Source organism: Rattus norvegicus, chromosome 16, assembly GCF_021556685.1.
Source record: "Rattus norvegicus strain SHRSP/BbbUtx chromosome 16, alternate assembly SHRSP_T2T, whole genome shotgun sequence".
NCBI classification, from domain to species: Eukaryota; Metazoa; Chordata; class Mammalia; order Rodentia; family Muridae; genus Rattus; species Rattus norvegicus.
In genome coordinates this window covers 79,305,511-79,329,402 of record NC_141549.1, presented here as the reverse complement: position 1 = coordinate 79,329,402, position 23,892 = coordinate 79,305,511, and the positions used below count along the sequence as shown (strand labels likewise).

The 23,892-nt window shown below is 46.7% G+C and overlaps 2 protein-coding genes and 1 pseudogene across 4 annotated transcripts in view; 1 reads left to right on the top strand and 2 right to left on the bottom strand.

Annotated features, from left to right (window-relative positions):
* Erich1 (glutamate-rich 1) overlaps positions 1-23,892 on the bottom strand; it is a gene marked incomplete at its 5' end in the record, with an annotated part of 52,793,804 nt that overhangs the window by 4,334,961 nt on the left and 48,434,951 nt on the right.
* The window catches only part of Mcph1 (microcephalin 1), a 205,690-nt gene continuing 193,100 nt past the window's right edge, over positions 11,303-23,892 (top strand). For 2 of the 4 annotated variants that reach the window (XM_087588475.1, XM_087588473.1), the window contains exons 1-3: positions 12,047-12,238; positions 13,041-13,132; positions 18,809-18,927. In XM_087588475.1, the coding sequence (XP_087444601.1) occupies positions 13,121-13,132; positions 18,809-18,927 (131 nt within the window). In that variant the 5' untranslated portion in view covers positions 12,047-12,238; positions 13,041-13,120. 4 annotated transcript variants of the gene reach the window in all.
* On the bottom strand, positions 23,130-23,232 carry LOC120097621 (small nucleolar RNA SNORA17; annotated as a pseudogene).

The window sequence follows — 23,892 nt, the reverse complement described above, 5'->3', positions numbered from 1 at the left end:
AAACTCAGGAAAAGGCAGGGCTGAGATAAGAAGCTCAAAAAATCTAAAAAGCAAACCTCAGCATGCCTAGCGGGCTGCAGAAGGATCTCCTGTGCTCCCTGAGGGCAGTAAAGATATTCACCGAAGGACAGGAGATAGACAGGTGACCTCACCTTGACTATGCTTTTAGAGGAGCACATTGGCTGAGGCAATGAATGCTCTGGGGATGTGAGTGGATAGTCTAGATCATTCTTGGTGTAGCTTACTTCTGTATCCAATTTTAAAATTTTCTTTACTCCCAGTGTTGACGCTCTCCAAGGCACCTGTCAATGTGATCATTTTCTCTCGTTGTTTTGTGTGAGGGATGGGTAATACGTGTGTACGGTATCATGTGCGTGCATGTGTGTGATACTGTATGTGGAGGTCAGGAATCGACATCAAGTTCTGTGTTACTTTCCTAAGTGCTATGATAAGACACCATGACCAAGGCAACTTATAAAAGGAATGGTTTGTTGGAAGCTTATGGTTTTCAAGGGATACAAACTGGGGACCAAGTATTCAAATGTATGAGCCTATGGGGGCCACTCCAGTCACCAGGTGTGTTCTGCTATCACTCTCCACAATACTCTTTAAGATGAGTTGTTCACTGAACCCAGAACTCAGAAGACAAATGGCCAGAAAGTTCCAGTCATCTGTCTCTGCCTTCCCTGTACTGGGATCATAGAGGTGTGCCATCTTGCCTGAATTTTCACATGGGTGTTGAGGGGAGGGTTCAAGTCCTCATGCTTTCGTGACTCCCACTTTACTGACAACGCCATGCCCCACCCTCAGCCTTTGATTCTGATTCTAAAGATTCAAGAATAATGCATGGCTACCTCCTCATTTTGGAAACACTCTTACATACACATCTCTAATTCTCCACTGTAAGCACTTCCCTGAAGTGAGTCTATCTAGATCCCTTCTCCTTTCTCAAGTCAGTGTACGAAACTAAGCCTGCCATCGCAGGTTGGTTTGGACCATTTGTGTTGACAAGATGAAGCTGTCTTACCATGCTTTCTATTGCTATGGTAACACAGTGGCCAAGAACAAGCTGGGGAGAAAAGAGTCTGTTTGACTTATAGACCAACATCAAGAGAAGACAAAGCAGGAACTGAAGCAGAGATCGACTTGCTCTTCATGACTGCTTCCTTAAAAATTCGGGACCCACGTGCCAGAGCTGGTACCACCCACAATGGATTAGGTCCTGCCACATCAACCATTAATCATGAAAATGCCCCACAGGCTTGCCTACAAACAATCTAAATGAAGCCATTTTCCTAAGTGAGGCTCCCTCTTCCCAGATGTATCAAGTTAACAGAAAACCAACCAGCATGCTGTCACAGATTAAAAACCTGCCATTTTTCTAGGACTTAACATTAGCCGGCAGATTTTTACTGAACCAATCCGTGGTAGCTTTTGGTTGAATGGGCAGAGGAAACCCCTGCATCGAATACACTGTGGATGTTTTCTAAGGAGATGCTGTCGGTTTGGTAACCTGCTGTGCTAACATGCTCCAGCTACAGTAACCAGATTCTTGGTCTCTGCTACTTGAACGAAAGTCTAATATATAAAATCCACAACTGTTACCGACCTTGAAACACTGACTTGAAGAAGATGGACTGCTGACTGCTACAGGAATGTCTAAAACTGCTATCGAATAAGCCCACTCTTAGCCACTCTTCTGCGTCCAGCTGATCTTGTAACTGCTGTCCCTACATACTTGAAGTCGTGTGACTGCAGGCTCAGAGGAGTCCTGGGATTCCCTCCTTCACTGTCTTATCCTGCACAACATACATCACAATTTGCATTTCTGGACAGCCATCAATTCCACACAAATAGTACAGCCGTCGGGGACATTTGGTAAATAAATGTTTGGTCAGAATTCAAATCGTGCATTTTCCGCTCTCCGCAATTGAGTCTTTCACTCCTGCTGGATTTCAGATGGCAGAGAAGAGGATCCCAGTGCTGTGATAGGATTGGCCAGCTACTCTAATAGTTTCAGGACTTCCAAATCTCCATTCGCATGCTTCCCTGTTAGTATGCAGCTTATTAAACCAATGGCATTTCTTCCCTTGTGCGTGCGTGCGTGCGTGCGTGCGTGTTGAAGCCTCGCACTTGTAAGGCCAGTACTCCAGCACTAAGCTATATCTCCAGCCCAAGCCAGTGAAATATCTGCTGCCCCTGCTTCTTTTATTATCACAATATGAACCATCTAAGTAAATTCCAGAAAATAAAAATGAAACGCAGTATAGAGAGAAGTTAAAAGAAAAACAATAACAAACTTAACAGCACAGGTGAACTTCTCAGTACTCCTGCCTCAGAGGAGGAAGTAGAGATGGCTATTAGCCCTGCAGACTCTGACAGATGCTTTGAGAAGAGCTTGGTCTATGGGGGTTTTAAAAAAAAAAAAAAAAGCACTTATGGGGCTGGGGATTGAGCTCAGTGGTAGAGTGCTTACCTAGGAAGCACAAGGCCCTGGGTTCGGTCCCCAGCTCGGAAAAAAAAGAACCAAAAAAAAAAAAAAGAGCACTTTTATATTACTATTTTATCCAAATCTTATATGAAAAAGTCGCCTAAAATTTTAAATGGGAACATAGATAATAACACTTCCCTCTGCAATTCCGAGGCGGTGCTCTCATTCTCTCTTTTTCTTTCATATCATCAGACTTCCCTGCCCAGTTTCTACTTGGCTGCTCTCAGTTCCTGGGGCTGTGAAATTTAATACTGCTCTCTTAGGTGCCATATTCTTCCCTCTCTTATCCAGTTGACTTATTACGTGTCCCCTTTACTACTGAATGGCTAAGGAATGAGCAGCGCACAGGCTCCAAATGGGAACAAAGGAGGGTATCAGATTATATGGCAGGGACCAGGGAGGTGGCTTAGTTTGCAAAGCGCTTGCTGTGTGAACATAAGGACCCAAGTTCCATCCCCAGAACCCACATTATTAAAAAAAAAAAAAGGAAAAAAAGAAGCTAGGCATATGGCTGTGGAGAATGATGGAAAAAGGCACATCCTTACAACCTGAGTTTGATACCAAGGCTCTTCATGGTGAAAGGAGACAGCTGACCCCAAAGCTTGTCCTCTTTATCCTCTGCCCTCCACGTGTGTCCAGTGGCATGTGTGGGGAACAGTTGTAATCAGGCAGGTTGTTTCATTCCAGGCGTAGCACACGCTTGTAGACGCAGCATCAATGAGAGGGAGACTGGTGCATCTCCGTGGGGTCAGCGGTCAAGCAATTTAGCCTAATAATCAGTGAGAGACCCTGTTCCAAAACCAGACAAGAAGAGGTGGCGCCAGAAGAGAGGTGCGTGTGCACACACGCAGGCGTGCACCTTAGCCCCAGCACTCAGGAGGTAGACAGCTGGATCTCTAGGAGTTTGAAGCCAGTTTGAGCTACACACAGCAAGTTCCAGACAAGCCATAACGAGACCCTACTTCAAAAGCAAAATGAAACAGAAAACTTTATGATAGTGGTGGTGTTTGCCTATAGTAATTACAGCCCTGTATCTGCAGGTCGATAAACGATGGAATGTGTATACTCTTCCAAACCCATAATGAATGCTTCCACTGCCTACCAAACCTCTGGGCTCCCCCAGTTTATCCCTATACATCCCAAAAATACACTCCTTGGTTTAGTTTTTGCCAGGACGCTGTCAAGATGGATTCCTGCAACTTGTCCAGCAATATATATATCCACCACGTCTTGCCAGGACTTGCGAGCATATTTCTTTTCTAATACGAAATGCTATCTGCCTAGATAGGCCACAGCTGGGCCCATTCATCCACTGAAAGATGTCTCAGTTGTTTCCAATTTGGGACAATTATAAGCTGCTGAAACACCCACAAGCAGATTTTTCAATGCATTTGTTTTCTTTAAATACACACACACGTATATATACATATATATACGTATACATATATATACGTATACATATACATGTACAGTAGCTTGTATTTGTTTAGTTTTAGTTCAGTTCATAGCACTGAATAATAAGGTTACTCCCATAGATACTCAAGGACATCATTAGCAAAATTATCAGCAACTTCAATACATGCATCTATACTCAAAGGGCTGGGATGCAGTCTCTCTCACAGTCACTGTTAATGCAGGGATTAACAAATATGGGCCAGGGATCATAGAGCAGCAGCCAGCCGCAGCTTCTCCTGAGTGATGGAATGGTTGGAGACACCCTTGTCTTCAGAGGCAAAGCCAAGCACGGGGACCCCAGCCGCAGATCATTAAACATTTTCAATCACACCACCTCTAAGGAACTATGCCCCAGGGTTGTTTTGTTTTTTATTTCAGGACACTGTGCTCATTTTCCCACAATGGATATGCTTACCCAAGCTTCAGGGAAAGATCTGAGGTGATTTAGCATTGAGTCAGCCTATGAGTGCTGAGGAATAACTTCTGTCGGCCTCAGAGAATTGTTATGAACAATCTACTTTAAAATCATGAATTCCTCTCTTCTTTATGAAGGACCTCTCCATTTGGTACTCTGCTGAATCTGCAGGTCTCAGTGGTGTGCCTGTAGTAAAGCATCCCTGGGATGGAGAGGAGAGAGGGAATATACCAGGGTAGCACGGAAACAAGAAGAGCGGCTGTCTCAAGTGATGGCTGCCGAGAATAGAAGGTAGAAGCTGGCCAGGCAGTGTTAGGTCCAGGGACCTCAGAAATGAGCAGTGGTGATTCTTGTCCTTGTTCTAGGTTCCATCCTGGCCAGAAGCTAGAAACGCCAAGAGTGTTTGCGGGGCTGGTTCCTGGTGTCGTGTCTTGTCTTCCTTCACAGCTAGAGGACAACTGCATGAAGGTATGAGGGAGTGGCCCAAACGACGCATGTGGAGGCCAACTAGACTGGTCAGTTCATCTCTCCATCCCTATGAAAGGCTCCTGTAACTAGCAGCTAATACCAACCCATCTCCTGGACCCCTACAGTTATGGAGGAACCCCACTGCTTTCTATCTCTTAAATTCTCACCTGTAAACCTGTAATAAATTCCTTTATAACTCACCCTGCTCCTTACCTGTGAAATTCACTCCAGTTCAGGAGATGAAAGATCAGGAAGCCACTGCCCTTGCCCGTGGTGCCTATAGTGGTTGTTAACTGTCCAGGACTCAAGCACCCTGGATTTTGCTTACTTCAGGTGAGAAGACTGCTGTCCCTCTCAGGAGATAACCTCACCATTTCCCCCTCATATCCTTACTACCTCAGTACACACAAACCTTTGTAGAAAAGCTAGAACTTCCAGTAAAACCAATTCCCTGGCAATCTGCCCTATGTCTTTTCATCTGTTCAATACACAAGGTTTTCCAAATGTATTTTACATAGATCCAACCAGAAACAAAGATTATGGGCTACAGATTTCTTAACCTAAAAGAGACAGGGCTAGACAAGGTTAAAAACTTCCCTTGTGGTAAATTCTTACTTATGCTGTTTGAATTAATTTAAAAAAGAGCTCTAGGGGCTGGAGAGATGGCTCGGTAGGGTAAGAGAATGTGTTTGTGCAGAGGACCTGAGTTCACAACTCTCTATAACTCCAACAACAACCTCTTCCAGCCTCTGTGGGCACTGAATCCATGGCTGCAAAAAAGACTCATACACATACTTTTTTTTTGTAATTTAAAAAAAGAACACAACCACTTAGGTTCTCTGCTCGCCCATTAAAATTCCATTTATATCGCAAGGCATAAAACTAAAATGATTCATTATTTGTGTTCCAATGGGTTCTCTGGCCTGTTACATTTGTTTTCTTTTGTTCTTTCTACCCTCGGGTTTAAAAAAAATCACCTTTGAGCTAGTCACTTACCTCAGCTCACTTGCCACATTTTCAAAGTACTTAGGTCCGTCTGTGTGAATACAAGCCTATTCTTCATTCAATATCGCGGAACAATGTCATTTACAACGTAAAATGTGCATTTTTAATTACTTTATTTTTGATTTATGTGGTGTGTTTGAGAGACGGGTGGACGGATTGGAGGATGGCACAGAGTACTTGCAGTGGACAGAAGATGACTCTTTAGGTGTCAGACCTCTCTTTCTACCTTCATGTGGACTCTGGGTACCAAAGGCAGTCTAGCAGGCTTGTGTGGTTGAACCACCTCACCAACCCCAATAAAATCTATACTTAAGACAGTGGCGTCCCCAACGAAGGAGTTAGGAAAAGGACTGAAGGAGCTGAAGGGGTTTGCAACCCCATAAGAACAACAATATCAACCAACCAGACCCCCCCCAGAGCTCCCAGGGACTAAACCACCATCCCAAGAGTACACAGGGATGGACCTATGGCTCCAGCTGCATATGTAGCAGAGGATGGCCTTGTTGGGCATCAATGGGAGAAGAGTCCTTTAGTCCTGTGAAGGCTCAATGCCCTAGTGAAGGGGAATGCCAGGGCAGAGAGGCAGGAGTGGTGGGTGGGTGGGTGGTGGAGCACCCTCATAGAAGCAGGGAGAGGGGGATGGGATGGGGGGTTGCAGAGGGGAAACTGGGAAAGGGGATAACATTTGAAATGTCAATAAATACAATATCCAATAAAAGAGAAGAAAAAAGTGGATGGCATTTCTCTGTTATTTGTCAGATTGCCTTAGCATAGGCAGCATTTGTACTATGAAAGATGTTTGTCATGTCTCTGTCCTTCCTCCACCCTTCCTTTCTTTATCTTCCATTCTGTTTTATTTTGTAGAAAGTATACTTGCATGGTTGGTGCTGGTCTCCAAATTTGACATTCAGGAGCTTCTAGAAACCTAGATCCATGCCCGGCTGCCTTCAGTGTCTGAGCCACAGTGTTGAGAATGCAGGCTTCTGGGAGAACTTCAGACCGTAGGGAGCCACTGTTCTCCCTCTGAAACGGAGGACCCCTTTATCTGACTTGTTTGCCAGGACTTCTTGGAGACTTGACTGCTGCTGACTCCTGACTGCTGCCCAAATGCTGTCAGGTTGTTAAGGAGAAATCTCTGAAAGCCAGCCTCCTGCTGAGCCATGTGTCTGCCTCACAAAAGTCAATATTTTCAGCTTTCCCTCGGCACCAGTGTGTTTAAAGGGCTTTCTAGTGTACACCCTTTGATTGCGGGTGAGTGTTGGTAAGTGTTGGTAAGGAACAATGGCTTTCATCTTTTGTCTGCGGAGAGTGTCAAAGAAGCAGAGTTGCTCCAGTTTAGTCTTCACTGGATTCTTTCTTTAGACGAAGTCATTTTATTTAAAAAAAAAATTGCAAACACGATTGCAAAAAAGAATTAGATTAGGGCTTGTTAATGCAAAGTCAGATTCACTTGTATTCATTAATGTCAATAACTTTTGTTCTTTCTGGGGGGGTTGTTTTATTGAATTTATGCCAATACTGGCTCGATGTACAGCAGAAAATATGAATCAAATATGAGCCATGCAGTTTAGAACGCTTTGTTGACCCTAGGCTCGTTAGTGGTGCCGTGTACCACACTAATGCCAGGTGAAGGTGTGAGTGGCATGTAGTTCATGGTTACTATTTGTCCTTTCTGCTCAATAGTTCTGCAAATTTAGCACACCCTGAACACGTCGTCTATTTTTTTTAATGACCCATTTCCTAAGACTTTCCCTACCTTGTTATATCCACATTGCACATGTGTTTTGTTTAAGTTTGGCTTTATGAGGCAGGATTTTTCTCTAGCCCAGGCTTGCCCCCATCTCAGTGTACGTCTGAGATGACCTTGAACTCCTCGTCCTCCTGTCTCTACCTCCCAAACCCTGGGATAATAGGTGTAGAATTCCACATCCAGCTTCCCCTGGTGGCCAGGTGTGCCGTGGGCACGCCTTTAACCCTGGAACTCTGGAGGCAAAGGCAAGTGGGTCTCTGTGACTTGAAGGCCAGCCTGGTCTACACAGCAAGTTTCAGACCAGCTCGAGCTACATAGTGAGACATCTGGATCTGCTAAGAACCAGCCTTGTCTTGGAGGCAGGTTCTGAGGAAGGGGCATCTGGAAGTGGCAAAAAGGAACAACTGGAAGCCAAACAGTGGGTTACAAGCTAAGTTCTGCTCAAGGCAGATTTCCAGGCAGCTCTCTCTCCAACAGCTCTCTCTTGCAATTCCAAACACTCTCTGGATCTCTTGCACATAAAAAACCCAGTCTTTTATTTACATACCAATTCAGTGATTAACCCATGAGCCAGCACTCCATGACCCCAGCCCCCTTATTTCTTAGAAAAACAGCAAGCACTTTTTTTTTAAACATTGTAAACTTTAAGGTTAAAAAAATCCACCCCTCACTGCCTGCATAGGGCAGTAAACACCATTAAAAAAAATCCTATCCCTCCAGGTCTTGGCATCAGAGGTCCCTGGGAGGTGATTTGGCTCTGAGAGTAGAGGCCTTATAAATATAAGTAGTGATTTTAAGGAGGTGTGTGTGTGTGTGTGTGTGTGTGACCTGTCCTTGGTCTTCCAACCTGTAGAAACCGAGAGATACATTTCTATTGTTTACAAGCCACAGTTTATGATCTTTTATTACCAAAGCCCTCGTCAGACTAAGAAACTAAAGGAACACATTGTCTGAACCATCTGATTCTTTTTTGAATATCTCTGGACCTATAATGTTAATAGAGCCACTATTGAAACAAATCTCTGGGTGTTTCTGTGAAGAATTATCTAGATTATGAAGTGTGGGGATCAGCCCTAAATGTGGGCAGCATCAGGCCATGGGCTAGGATGACAGAGAGGAGAAACAGCTGAACAGCACCCCTCTCTCTCTCTCTTCTTCTTGAGATACAGTGTGACCAGCTACCTCACACACTTCCCATCATCGCTTCCATGCCCAAATGGACTGTACCCTTGAACTGTGAGCCAAATTAAACCCTTCCTTCCTTAAGTTGCTTTTGTCTGCTATTTCTGTCAGAGCATCAAGACAAGCTACTGATGTGTGCATAAATGTGGAAGAATATCCAACCGATTCCAGCCTCTGTGAGTGAGATTAGGGTCATATCAGCCAAAAATTATTTAGCCTACTATTTCTCCTTCTGACAGATCATTCTTAACCTTTCCCTTTTAAACAAAGTTCAGGCTTACAGGAAAAGCACATAAATAGGGAAAGAAAGATCCCCATATAAGCGATTCATGGAGATCCACAATGTCTGCCACACTTCCTTTGATTTATCCTACCCTATCCTTTGATCTTTCTTCTTGGATCTACTCTGTCTATTGCAATTTTTTCAGTTGACTAAACGCCCATTTTTCAAATTCGATTAGAGGTTCACCCATATGGGGCTAACCGACTTGGGCAGCACTCTTTCTTGTTGGCTCAGACTTGCCAAGAGTTGTTGTAGATGAGATGGCAAACCTTTCAAATGGTGCTGGGAGTCAAGTTCATGTTGTCTGGGGAAACAGTGTGCACACAGAGAGAAATTGGTTGGTTGGAGTCCCAGGCTTGCTCCCCTCTCTGATGAGGTCCTGTTAATTCCACCTTTCTCTCCCTCCTGCAATACCCGACCACTTGAAAAGCCTCAGAACAGAAAAAGGTGCCAAAATCCTAGTCCCACATTCCTGACAGCTGTCCCAAGCCTCCCTCACTTGAAGTCACCAGCCACCCAAGTCCCACCCTATGTGACCATATCAGGGCGTGTGTGTGTGTGTGTGTGTGTGTGTGTGTGTGTGTGTGTGTATGAATATGACCTTAACCAGTCATAATCTGTCCCTGACATTTTCTAGTCTTGTCCTGAGCCTTGTGAACTTAAAAACTTCTTAATTGGGCTGGAGAGATGGCTCAGCAGTTAAGAGCACCCGACTACTCTTCCAGAGGTCCTGAGTTCAAATCCCAGCACCCACATGGTGGCTCACAACCATCTATAATGGGATCTGATGCCCTCTTCTGGTGTGTCTGAAGAGAGCTACAGTGTACCTATAATAAATAAATAAATAAATAAATAAATAAATAAATCTAAAAAAAACTTCTTAATTTGGCTCAAATTAACTATTTTTTTTAGCAGAGAAAAACCTATTAGAAGTGATTCAACAAAGATTCCGGGAGGCCCTTGTTTTGGACTAAGTTTGCGTACTAGGTCCAGCAGAGTTGATCAAACCAAAATGGAGTCTGTCGTGCTGAGTGCCAGATAATCCAAGTGAGAGGTTGAAGAAACTAAAAGGTCCCAACAGTAAGAGGAGATTCCAGTTCACCTATGTTTGCCAAATGAGGAATTCCAAAAGGAAAGTTGAGCCTTGGTTCTGATTCTGTGTTCCCTCCTTAGGAATCTAAGTCCTGCCCTTACTGTCTGTGGAAAGTGAGTGCATGACCTCTCCAAGGTACAGCTGAGGGGAGGGTTTTTTATTGTAGATAGCAGGGAGAGTTCAGCCTGAGGCATCTGGAAAAGTCCACAGCAGGGGGAGAAAGTTCTATATCGAACTTGGCTAACAGAGTTTATCAGGCCACGAGAGGGGTGAACACTGGGGAGAAAGATGGAAGAGAGAGAGAGAGAGAGAGAGAGAGAGAGAGAGAGAGAGAGAGAGAGAGAGAGAGAGAGAGGAGTCTCAATAGGACTGTGTGCTAAAATGGGGGGGGGGGTATATAAGAATGAGAAGCTTGGAAAACTGAAGCCCAAGAGCTGGAGAAGTTTAGAGTAGAGTGTGGGTTGAGAAGAGCTAAGAGGAGACACAGGTACCGAGTAAATCTGGAGGCCAGCAGACACTTTGGTATGCTATTAGGCACCACAAGGAGCCATTTGTCTGAGTTTCTCTTTGCACTGCCTAGTGAAAGCCCCCACACTGTTGGTATAGTGAAGGTTGCCTCAATTCATGAATTCCCAATAACAGCTAATTATTTAGAATTTGGCTTTTTTTTTTAAATGCAGACTCTCTGAGGGTAGCTTCCTATTTCCAATCCTTGTCCCCAAGGGTGTATACCACTTTCTGACAGAAGCAAAAAAATTGAGACAGTGAAGACGAATCCCCTTCGAAGTCTAGCAAAGAAGGGAAGGGATCAACAAAAACTAAGAAAAGTCCACTCGAATTCCAAAGCGTACTCCCAAATTCTAGGTTATGAGTCTCTCTGACTTTAAGTGCTGTGTTTTTATTAAGCGTGTGAAGAGAATTATGGTCTTCATAACGAAACGAGGGGACATTGAACTATGGGTAAAGGAACATTACATACATTTGGTCCATCTTTTAATAAACATGGTGCAGGGCTGGATGCGGCAGCACAGCCTGCATAAGGCAATGAAAGAAGCCCGTTATCTGCAGAAGAGCAGCATCTCCCTGGCTGCTGTCCTCCCGGGATGGCTCCCGCCTCCTCCCACTCCCGGCAGCCCTTGCGCGGGGAGGCGGGCCCGTCTGACTCCTTCCCCCTTGTAGACTCGCCGGCGGGAGGTTTGAAGACCCGAGCGCACGCAGAGCCTCTAGACACCCGGCTCGCACTCCACGGTGTGGGGCTGTGGCAGAAGGACCCACGGGTGGATCCCACTCCCGGGTCACCGGGCGCTGAGTGACAAAGACGCGGGCCCTGCCCGGACAGACGACCGCGACGCTGACCAGCGACCTGAAGCCGCGGGGCGGCGGGCTGACTCCAGCCGGGATAGCTTCCGTGCCGCCCGCGAGGGACTCACGTCTTTGCTGTTGTGTGTCACGGAGCCTGGAGCTCTCGGAGAGGAAAAAGGACACCGAAGCCCTTGCACACAGCCTCAGCCCGCTACGCCGAACCCGAGGCACGGCCTGCGCATGCGCACCGTTCTGCCTTCCTGCCAGCGCACGCTCGTTCCCGCGGCATCTGCTCTGGTCATGGAGGCCTCGGGAGGCGCTGGGGGCGCCTTTCTGAAAGGTGAGGAGACACGCCTAGTTAGGAGGAGGGCTGTGGACTAGTGCCCGGTGCCGGGGTGCCTGTCCAGGGCCATCGGGATCGGCTCACACCCCAGGTCCAATCACATCTTGTCTCCTTACACCCGAGGACCTCTCACATCCTAGGTGCCCTCACTCGGGATCCCGACCACCTGTGTGGACACTCCCCACGCATTCACCATGTGACCTTCACCGCCCCCGGAGTGCCTGCCACCGCACCTATGTGTTCCCCAACATCCCACCCCACCCCGGTGCCTGCTGAGCCCTGGAGAGCTAGCAGGAGGATCAGGTCCTATCTTAGCTTCCTGAGAGTCTCTCGCCTCTATGACCTGGGCAGTTGTGGGATTAGGAAAAATAATAGTTTCGTAATAATCTGATGGCCTCTTGAGGGCCCGACCTGAGGAGAGCTGACACGTGCCCAGAACATGGGACCCTAGGTGAGGAGACTCCAAGTGTGTGTGTGTGTACACATTTATATTTATATAAAACAAATATATAAAATAAAGTAAAAGTAAATTATTTATTTTAAAGGCAAGCTGGCCTTCAACTTGCTATGTAGCTGAGGCCGGCTTAGCGCTCTTTTTGTTGGTTTGGTTTGGTTTGGGGGTCTGTGGGGAGGGGTTGCTTGTGTAACAAAGTTTCTCTGTGTGGCCCTAGCTTTTCCTGGGCCTGGAAACTCTGTCTCAGTCTGTGGACTAGGCTAGCCTCAGACATCTGCCTGCTTCTGCCTCCCAGATGCTGGAATTAATGGCGTACACCACTCCCAGCACCAACCAGCAGCAGCAGCAGCAGCAGGAGGCCACCAAGGCTTTGGCTTAGAATTCTTGATCCTCTTGTCTCCACTTTATAATCCCTATGTGCTAGGATGCCCAACTTCATATAAATAATGTATTAGAACCGAACTATATTAGCTTGTTACCTACTGTCTATGCTGTGGCCATAAAATTGTATTATTGGAAGATAATTACAATAATTATAATAAATATAATTATTCCAGTCCCGGAAAGCCTAGAATAATCACTGTCTGTTTCTTTCTAGAAAGCATAATCCAGGATAATTAAGCCTGGATTAGGAAGATGTAAAGTGCTACCAAAATAGCAGTGATGGTGTTTTCAATAGATTCATAATAGGAAATTTTCATTTTTTTTTTCCTAACATAGAACAAGAGAAAAACCTGTTGCGGGAGGGGGTGTGCAGTGCAATTACCAGGTTCCTGCTAACCTCCTGCTTATTTTTCAGATGTTGTGGCCTATGTTGAAGTATGGTCTTCCAAAGGGACAGAGAATTACTCAAAGACGTTTACAAAGCAACTTGAGGATATGGGGGCAACGGTAAGAAAATTAGTATCAAAATGACTGATAACCTCAAGTCGGGCAGTACTGCTTATGGAGCACATGGTCTTGCAGGCACTGTGTGAGGAGGAGTCTAGTAGGAAACATGAGTCTGGCCTTGGTTCAGTGAGGCTGGTACTTGGAGTCAAATGAGTAAAGATGTGGGAGAATGAGCGGGTTCCAAGGGAAGGTTGTGACCTTAGGCATTTTGGAAACATCTCATAGGTATTTGATTACTCATGTCTGGAACTTGAGGCCATCAGAGCTGTAGATTGTTGATGTGGGGGGTCAGGAGAGGATCCTGGCTAGTGTGAGGAGTGCTGAAAGCGGAGGGTGCCTTTTTGAGTGTTTAAGGACCAGTGATGGCCTGACCACCAACCTGGAAACAAGAGAGGGAAAAAGATTGTCAGGAGAATTATCGAAACCCAGTATGGAAGAATTCCAAAGGCTGGGATTCGGAGCAACAGAGCCTTAAGGTAAGATGTGCTCGAGGCTTGACAACCATGTCGTTAGTTCACTTTCCCTTTATAGAGGTCGAGGGCTTCAGGGTGAGTCTAGACTCCTGGCTTAGGAAGAAATGGAGACAGTGATCACCGACGCTTGAACAGAGCGTGCTTGTGGCATTCAGGAGCCACTCCCTGACAGGCTGAGTGGACAAATGAGTGACTGGATAGCTCACGTCAGGGTGAGGATTAGGGTGCAGGAAGGCGATGTTAGAGCAGTGCTGGCTTTATTTAGCCCCCCGCCCTGACCCTGCGAAGTCGGGTCAAAGGCTGAGAGCAGAGGAATCTGCACAGGTGCCCTGCCACCCACAGTAGAGTCAGAACCCGTATACTCACTGTAAGAACGGAAAACAATTCCGTAAATTGAAATTGTGTTTAATACTCACAGGGCTATAGTTTAACAACTCTGGGTGGGGGCCAGGGAGGCTCTTGGGCCTGACTGAGAATTGCTGCTCTTTGCATCCTGAGATGTAGCTGGTAGCCATCCAGAAGAAAATGCCATTTCTATAGACTAACTGAATAGCACTTTCTGTATAGAAGGTCACCCCTGCTTTTTTATTGAAGGGGTACAGCGTGTCTTGTTATCCTGGCACGTGGCACACCAAGTGGAGTTCCATTTTAGGAGGGCCCGGTATAAACGTCACGTCTCTGTGTAGGTGCAGTTCGTGGCAGCTCAGTCCGAAGTGTGGGATCTTATCTCATCCTTCTTTAAGGCTGTACTAAGTGTCCGGCAGCCTCCTTCAAAGACATTCCCAGGTGTACTTATCGTCTGGTAACTTTGATGAGAGCCTTGGGGAGAATGGCCGGCTGCTCAGCTGGGCTCTTTCTGATGTCTTGAAAAGCAGTCTGTGGAAGTAACACCTGTGCCTGTCTGAAACTGCTGTCCTTCGGGCTCTGAACTCTGCAGTGAAACCCGAGACAGGCCAGTTGTCATTTGCTTTGTACCCCTTTCGTGCTGAGATACAATTCCTGGCCTCACGCACATGTACGCAAGCACACCATCAGTGAACTAGGTTCCCGAACTCTTTTCTGTTTTTGAAAGGCAGTTTTAAAACCATGGGTGGAGAGCCAGAGCCCTATGGCATGAGTGTAAGAGGTCAGATGACAGCCCGAGGACATCTCTTACTGTGCTGGGCCTGGGGAACACGCTTAGCTCATCAGGCTTCATTTCATGGTGCGAATGCTTTCCTTTACCCACTGAGTCTTATCACCAGACCCCGGAGGCTTTGCTTTTAATCTTTTTGTATTTGCTTTCATATTTCCAGTGTACAGTACTTTCCAGGGAGGATAAATTCTAAGATCTCTAATAAATCCCTGAATCTACAGATAGTGGAAAACCCTATATGTGCACACATGTGCACACAAACACACACACACACACACACACTCTCTCTCTCTCTCTCTCTCTCACATACACACACACATACTCTCTCTCTCACACACTCTCTCTCTCTCTCTGTCACACACACACACACACACACACACTCTCTCTCTCTCTCTCTCTCACATACACACACACATACTCTCTCACACACTCTCTCTCTCTCTCTGTCACACACACACACACACACACACACACACACACACACACACGAGAGGCCTGACCCAGCGGTACAGGACAGCTACTTGGAAGAACTAGTCAGATTATCAAGTTGAAAGGTACCTTATAGAGATCCTGTATCACAATTTAAAAAAGTAAATAAAAGGTTAGAGTTGTAGGTATACAATTCAGTAGTAGAACATCCATCTGCCTAGTATGTTTGAGACCGCAGATTGAAGTCTCCCCACTGCTGGGATTATAAGCACACACTACCATTCCTGACTTTACACAGGTTTGGAAAATCAAATTGAGCACATTGATGCTTACAAAAGCTCACCTCGCTTACCGAGCCGTCCCCACGGTCCCACAAAGCATATTTTTGACATGGCTATGTGAACGTACTTGGTTAATATTTTAGCTGGTGGTACTCTTTCCTTTCCTTGAAGGAATGTCTTCATTAGCTTTTTGACACAAAGTCTCACTCTGTAGCTCTCCTCAACCTCGTTGTGATAATTCTCGAACCTCAATCTGGAGCGCTGGGATCACAGACTTGTGCCACCATGCCCAGCTTCTAAGTTATTTTCTGACCTGAGATTGCTTTGGTGGTGTCTGATCTAGGTGTTTCTCCTTGCCCGAAGTTTGTCTCATCTCCATCTTCTCCTCATCTTCACCCTTTCGACATTTCTTCCTGATATTCTCTTAATTCCACGGTGGCCTATGTGCTGGCTAGCTTTATGTTGCCTTGACACATGCTACAGTCATCAGAAGAGGGAGCCTCCATTAGAAGACACTTCTGTAAAATGGGCTTTGGCAAGCCCAAAGAGCGTTTTCTTAATTAGTGATTGATGGGGGATGGCTCAGCCCATTGAGGGTGGTGCCGACCCGGGCTGCTGGTCCTGGGTTCTATAAGAAAGCAGGCTGAGCAAGCCTTAAGCAGCACGCCTCCATGTCCTCTGCATCAGCTCCTGCCCTCGGGCTCCTGCTGCTTGTCTTTTTGTCATGACGCTTTTCTTCAGTGATACAGTGATGAGCAACCATAAGACAAGAATCCTCTCCTCCCCAAGTTGCTTTGGTCTTGGTGTTTCCCCACAGCAACAGTGACCCAGGTAGGACGTGTCGGCGTAGCACTCTGTTCACACCTCTGGAGGGATCTTTTGATCCAGAATGCATGTCTTTTGAGTTCAGGAAGTTTTCTTGATCATTTCTTTTATAATTTCTGCCTCATCACCTTAATTGGTATGTTTTAACTCCTTAATTTGGCTCCAGGGCCATGATCTCTGCTTTTTATGGTCCTGTCTTTCCCCGTTAACAGCTTTCAGTGTGCTCTGTTGTTGGAGATTTTCTTTTCTCCACTTGGCTACCTATTATTTCTATGGAATTTTTTTAAAGGTTTATTTATTTTATGAGTGCACTGTAGCTGTCTTCAGACACACCAGGAGAGGGCAATGGATCCCATTACAGATGGTTGTGAGCCACCCTGTGGTTGCTGGGAATTGAACTCAGGACCTGTGGAAGAGCAGTCAGTGCTCTAACCGCTGAGCCATCTCTCCAGCCCTGGACTTTTTTTTTTTTTTTTTTTTAACATTCTTAGATTTGTAGTAACCCTTTAGGTCTTCACCCTTTTGAAATATCTGATCTTATCACTTGTCTTAGTTAAAGTTTCATTGCTGTGAAGGGACATCATAACTAAGGCAGCTCTTATAAGGACAAGCATTTAATTGGGGCTAGCTTTCCATTTCAGAGGTTCAGTCCATTGTCATCATGGTGGGAAACATCATGCAGGCAGACTTGGTGCTGGAGGAACCAAGAGTTCTACATCTTGATCCGCGGGCAGCTAGGAGTTGTCTCTGGATCATACTGCCCAAATTTGAGCATCTATACAAGACCTCAAAGACCTGCCTTCACAGCGACACACTTCCTCCAAGGAGGCTGCACCTCCTCCACTGAGACCACACCTCCTGATAGCCACTCCCTATCACCCAGGCATTCAAATACAGGAGTCTGTGAGGGCCAAACCTGTTCAAACCACCATGTCACATAAATACGTAGACATCTCAAAATACTGTTTTTAACTTTAATTAGCAGTGTATTCTCTTTTATGTTTTTTTCCTCTGAAATATATTCTTTAATGTAGAAGGGTATTTATTTATTTATCTATTGAGACAGGGTCTCATGTCCTGAAGCTGGTCTAGAGCTGGCTGTGTACAGGAAGGTAGCCTTGGATGTATGGTCCTCCTGTTCCCACCAAAGCACTATGGTTACAGTGATTACACGAGTACCTGGTTTTTATTGTGCTGAGAACACAGCCCAGTGCTTTGTGTGTGCCAGGCACAGTCTTCCAACTGAGCTATGCCCACAACCCAACATGGCAAGTTTACAAGGAAAGATTTTACTTATTTTTATTTTATGAGTGTTTTGTCTGTAAATAGGTGGTAGCTCCATTCTTCTTTTCCTGCCCGTTGTCCTCAGGGGCTCCTTCTGGTTGGCTCTCCCCTTTCTCTTTGTACTCGAAGGATTCCCACTCTGTTCTGTGCTGGGAAGCTTTATTGTGGGGAGCAAAGGTGACTGGAGCGGAAGCTTTATGGAGGGGTAAAGGTCACATGAATGCTAACCCTCATTCTACCTGCAACAGGTGTGTTTTGGTAGGGCAAGGTTGAAATAGGGTCTCACTATGTAGTTCTGGCTATCCTGGCACTCTCCATGTAGACTAGACTGACCTCTCAAACTCATAGAGATCCTCCTGCTTCTGCTTCTTGAAGACTGGGTGCTGGGATTAACGTTGTGTAGCACCATGCTATGCAAAAGCAGGTGTGTTTTTTCAAGCATCTTTCCATATTCACTACAGTATTTTTCTGATGTATTCAGAAGTGAAATTCTGGGATAAGGGTTTTTTGATCATTTCATTTTGACAGATTTTGAGTGGTCTTTTTTTTTTTAATTAATCATTCCTATCATTTACATCTCAATGATATCCCCCTTCCCAGTTACCCCTCTACAACCCCCCATGCCATCCGCTCTCCCCCCTTCCCCTGCTTCCCTTTGCCTCTATGAGGGTGCTCCCCCACCTACCCATCCACTCCTGCCCCACTGCTCCAGCATCCCCCTATGCTGGGGCATCAAACATCCACAGGACCAAGGGCCTCCTCTCCCAATGATTCAGACAAGGCCATCCTCTGATACATATGTATCTAGATCCCTCCCTGTACACTCCTTGGTTGGCGATCCAGTCCCTGGGAGCACTGGGTGGTCCAGCCAGCTGACATTGTTCTTCCTCTGGGGTTACAGTCCCCCTTCGCTCCTTCCACCGGGTCCCCCACCAGGGTCCCCAAGCTCCGGCTGATGGTTGGCTGCAAGTGTGGCATCTGCATTGGTCAGGAGCTGGCCGACCTCCCAGGGAACAGCCACACCAGGTTCCTGTCAGCAAGCGCCTCGTGGCAAGTGTCTGAGTTTGGTGTCTGCAGACAGGATGGATCCCCAGGTGGAGTGGTCCCCCGATGGCCCTTCCTTCAGTCTCTGCTCCATTTTTTCTCCCTCTCTTTCCTTTGGACAGGAACATTTCTGGGTTGATCACTTTATTTAAGAAATTATGGGTAAACAGCAATGAATATTTTGTTATTTTCGTTTTGTCCACAGGTGTCAAAAACGTTGAACAAGCAAGTGACCCATGTGATCTTCAAAGATGGGTATCAGAGCACGTGGGACAAAGCCCAGAAGATCAGGGCAAAGCTGGTTTCCGTCCTCTGGGTTGAAAAGTAAGTAGTCGCCTTGGAGCCCGTGACCGTTGACAACGTGCCGCACACTTGCTGTGCAGGAACTCGTTTTCTCACAGCGGTGGGAAGTGAATGTCTCGGGTGGCTGTGGGTTGTTTCTCTTGAGACATCGTTGGCCTGAGCGTGGCCATCTTCTTCCCGTGTTCCCATGACGTTCCCTCTGTTTGTGTCTTTGTCCTAATTAACACTTAAAAGGTCATGTTACTTCTTTAATACCTGTTGTAGTAAACATTAAAGAAGATGGCGGGACACCATGCCACGTTAGCGCTGGCCCCAGCAGGCCACATGGACCAGTGGGGTGTTCCCATCCTGGCCAGCTCTCTGGCCCAGAGTTCTCAAGTCATCCCTCACCCATGTTTCTTTGGTTCCATTTTCCATCCCACGCTGCCACCCGCTACTCCCTGGCCCTGAAGCAATCTCTCCACCTCCAGGACTAGCCCCGGCTGTCTCAGGGCTCTCTTGCTGCTGACTCTGCTCACAGTCCCAGCATCTGTCCCCTGTGGTTATAGTCACAACTCCCAGTAGCCTGTTAAAATCAAAACTCTAGAAACTTGTAATTTATCAATCAGATTTATATCAGTAAATTCTCACTTCACAAAACGCCCACACAATAAACTCAGAGGCAATTAATATTGATATAAACTGCCTACCTAGATAAGACAAATTGTCCTATAAAAATCCATCCCTTATATGATATTCATATCTACCTGTGGCCATTTAAAACCACACAGGGTGGGTCATCCTTCCTTCTCCTCCTCGATCTTCGTTGTCCTTCCTTCTCCTCTCTCCAAAACTCTGCACCTGCCTTACTTTTTCACTGCCCCATCACAGGGCCTTATCTTGTGCCTTCCCTCACCTGCATATAGACAACAGTCCACAAATATCCTGTCTCCAAATGCAGTCACTTTGAGGCTTTGGTAGTTAGGAATATCAGTTTGTAGATTTGGAAGACACAATCCCTCCATCAAAGGGAAACTTGGGTAGGAATTAAGGTCAATAGGTCAGGAAACACTGTGGAGACTCCTGTGGGGGTGAAGTAGACTTGTGGTAAGGTTTGGCCTGTTGCTATTGTAATGCTAAATTCTGTACTAAAGAACTAGGCCTACAAATGTCTCGTCATGTTCACCAGCTTTTGTGCAAACCGTGCTCCTTAATTTAAAACTATAGGTTGAATAAAGATGCCTATATAGCTGAGCATAGGAGAGGTAGGCGCAGCTTCGGTTCCCTGACTTGGGGTCTGAGGCAGGATCACTAGGAAGATGCCTGAGGAGCAGTGAGAAGAGAGAGGAAGGCACCATGAGATGAGAACTGCCCACGTGGGCTAGCCAGTCAGAGTGAGAGCAGCCTAGGCAGAACATGCCAAGTTATAACTTGGGATTACTGGTAGGCAAGTAGATACTAATGGCTTAGAGAGTAGATATCTGCCCAGCTCTAATGCTGTTCAGGCTTATTATAAATATAAAAAGTGTTATGTCTTTTATCTGGGAACTAAATGATCAGAGGTGGAGTAGAAACCCCAAACTGATATTGATATTTACCACAACAGAATTGTGCTGGAAACTGGTTAGGGTGGAAACCAACAGTGATGGGGAGCTGATGGGCGTTCAGACCAGACCAGAATGGTAGCAGTGTAGTGATGTCTGACTAGTTCAGGATTTTAAAGTCGTGTGTGTATGTATGTGTATAATTTTCTGTATACATGGGCTTGCTGAGGAAGGCTGCTGTTCATTACCTGAACTAGGCTGGGAACTGAACTCAGAACCAAAAAGATGGTGTGGCCATTGGCTGGGATGGGGTAGGCTTTAGAGACGTGGGGGTGGATGGTAGCTGGAATGATACACGTCAGAGTCAGGACCTTCTACTGAGCTGGGCCAAATCCAGTTTCTGGTACTTCCTTAGACAATGCTCAGTGCAGGTGACAGGCATCTGAGTGGGAAGACAAATTCAGGGAGAGATGGGTAATTAAGATATAGGCGCCATCTGCCTGGGGCTTAATTAAAGTACATACTAGCAGTGAGCCTTGGTAAGCAGATGGAGGAGAAATAAAGAACTTGAGTGTGTCTGGGTCTGGAAGTCAGGGTGAGATGGAATTGGGTAAGACACTGAAGAATGGAGAGTTTCTATTTGGGAAAACACAGCTGAACTGTCAGTATGTATCCTATTTCTGACCTCAGATGTGTGTGGTCCTGTCCTCACTGGGAAAGTCTCCAGTTCACTTAGCACCAGCAGGGTGGTACTAAAAAATAAATAAATAAACAAACAAATAAATAAAATTTAAAAATCTTTATTACTATTTAATTATTTGTATGCAGAAGGGATGGGTATGTGGGTATGCTTCCCACTGTTAATTTGTCTCCCTGTCTCCCTTTCATTTTGTTTTGTTTATTGGTTCTTTGAATTTCATATCATGTACCCCAACCCCACTCATCTTCCCGTCCCCTCATACCCACCCTCTACCCTTGCCACTTCCTCACTGTGGAAGCTGTAGCATGTCGCAGCGTGTCCCAGCGATTCCACAGGACAGTCCATTTCTGTACTTCTTTGTTTGCAAATGTTCATTGCAAGGACTTGGTCTGGTCTGAGGCCTCTGGCCTCTGCTACCCTGTCAGCACTGGACCCTCGCTGGGACTCCTCTCAGACATCCTGTTGTTGCCCTGCCTCATGGAAATCTGTAGTTTTGGATCAATAGGACCAGTCCCTTCATGCACTCATTGATGAGGTAGATGTTGGGGTGGGCCAATTCAAAGACCTGGATGATCAGCCCACCAGCCCTTCCACTCCCATGCCCTCAAGGCTAGCTTACCAGCACCACCAGCAACTCTCACAGCACGAGGGACAGCTCTCGAGTGTTGCAGCCAGTGAGAGTCATGGCCAGTTTTCCCACTTTCATGACCCCAGGGCTGACTCTCCCACCTGCCATAGATGGCAAGGGACATGGGAGGGGAGGACATTTCTTCCTTGTCCACACCACTGCCCAGGAGACAGGAGGCAGAACATGCTCTCCCATGCTCATGTCCTTGGGGCAGGCTCACCTGCAGCCCCCACATCCAGGGCCGGGTCTTCTGTGCTGCCCAGATGAGGGGCAGGGCTCCTGCTCTCATTGACCCTGTTGGCCAGCTTTCCTGCCCACCACCAGGGTAAGGGCAAAACGGGGGGGGGGGGGGGGGTGTCTCTCTCACTGATACCACCACACAGCACACAAGAGCCCGGGCTGGCTCCCCCATGCCCATGTCCTTAGGACCAGCTCATCCAAAACCCCTACATCCAGGGCTGTGTCCCCTAGGGGAGTTGCAGGGCCTTCTCTCCTGAGTGCTGCAGTTGGTGAGGGGCAGGGCCAGCTTTCCCACTCTGATGACCTTGGGACCAGCTCTCTTGCCTGCCGTATTTGGCAAAGGGCATCTTTTCCTCGCCTGTGTCACCACACTGCCGACAGGTAACAGGGCCAGCTCTTCCAAATTTATGCCCTTGGGGCTCTCCTTCACACCCCCCACACAGCAGGGTCAGCTCTACTATGCTGCCCAGGCGAGATGCAGGGCCCAGTCTGCTAAGTGCTACAGTTAACCCAGGGCCAGGTTTCACACCTGTCTCAGGTGTCAAGGGACAAATTGGGAAGAAGGAGGGTATTTCCTCCTTCGTCCATGCCACCACGTGGAAGACAGTGGTGGGGCCAGTTCACCTACAACTCCTACAAAATGAGGGGCCAGTTCTGCACAGCCCTCAGACCGAATATACTCCAGGGCAGCTTCCCAGACCCAGGATAGGTACCTGGTTTTTGATGGTAATAGACTCTGGCAGCTGCTGGGCCAGTGGCAGCACAGACTAGGACCCCACCATGGCCCCAGGTGGCATCACTGGCTACTCACTTCAGGCCACTCCTCACTACCCTTGAGTCTCCAGTTCTGCCTCTCTCTCATCATTGTGCCCACACCCTTCTTTCTGTTTCCCTTTCTCTTCCATTTCTCCACAACTTACTTGCCCCAGTGGCATCCAGGGTCTCTGAGTGTCTGGGGCCATCTCAGGAGTGCTATGTCCCGCTGGTGCATTGTGACACTGGGCAGGACTCAGCTCGGGCATGGTGCAGGCCATGGGCTTCCTCAGGCTTGTCATCCTTGCAAGGGTCTTCACCCCACCTGGGGCCCATAGTCCCTGATTGGTGGGCATGTCAGACTTGGCTTTTCTTAGGGAATGTTAGGCTACTAATCATTCAGATGTTCACAGGTCAGAACACTGAGCACAGACCATGGCCTCTCCTCTCTGCCATCTACTGACATAGCCACACTTAACAATGGTTTCTTTTCCCCCTCTTTTTGTTTTTTATTGGATATTTTATTTATTTACATTTCAAATGTTACCCTCTTTCCTGGTTTCCCCTCCACAAACCCCCTATTCCATTACCCCAGTCCCAGATGCCAAGAAAAGAAACTCCTTCAGCTCCTTCAGTCCTTTTCCTAACTCCTCCATTAGGGTCCCCGTGCTCCAATGGTTGGCTGTGAGCATCTGCATCTGTGTTTGTCAGGCTCTGGCAGAGCCTCTCAGGAGACAGCTATGTCAGGTTCCTGTCAGCGTGCACTTCTTGGCATCAGCAATAGTGTCTGGGTTTTGTGTCTGTATATGGGATGGATCCCTAGGTAGGGAGTGTCTCTGGATGGCCTTTCCTTCAGTCTCTGCTCCACACTTTGTCCCTGTATTTCCTTTAGACAGGAGCAAAAGCTTTTATAAGGCAAAGGGCACTGTCAATAGGACAAAACGGCAACCAACAGATTGGGAAAAGATGTTTATCAATCCTACATCTGATAGAGGGCTAATATACAAAAGACTCAAGAAGTTAGACTCCAGAGAATCAAATAACCCTATTAAAAATGGGGTACAGAGCTAAACAAAGAATTCTCAGCTGAGGAATTTTGAATGGTGGAGAGGCACCTAAAGAAATATTCAACATCCTTAGTC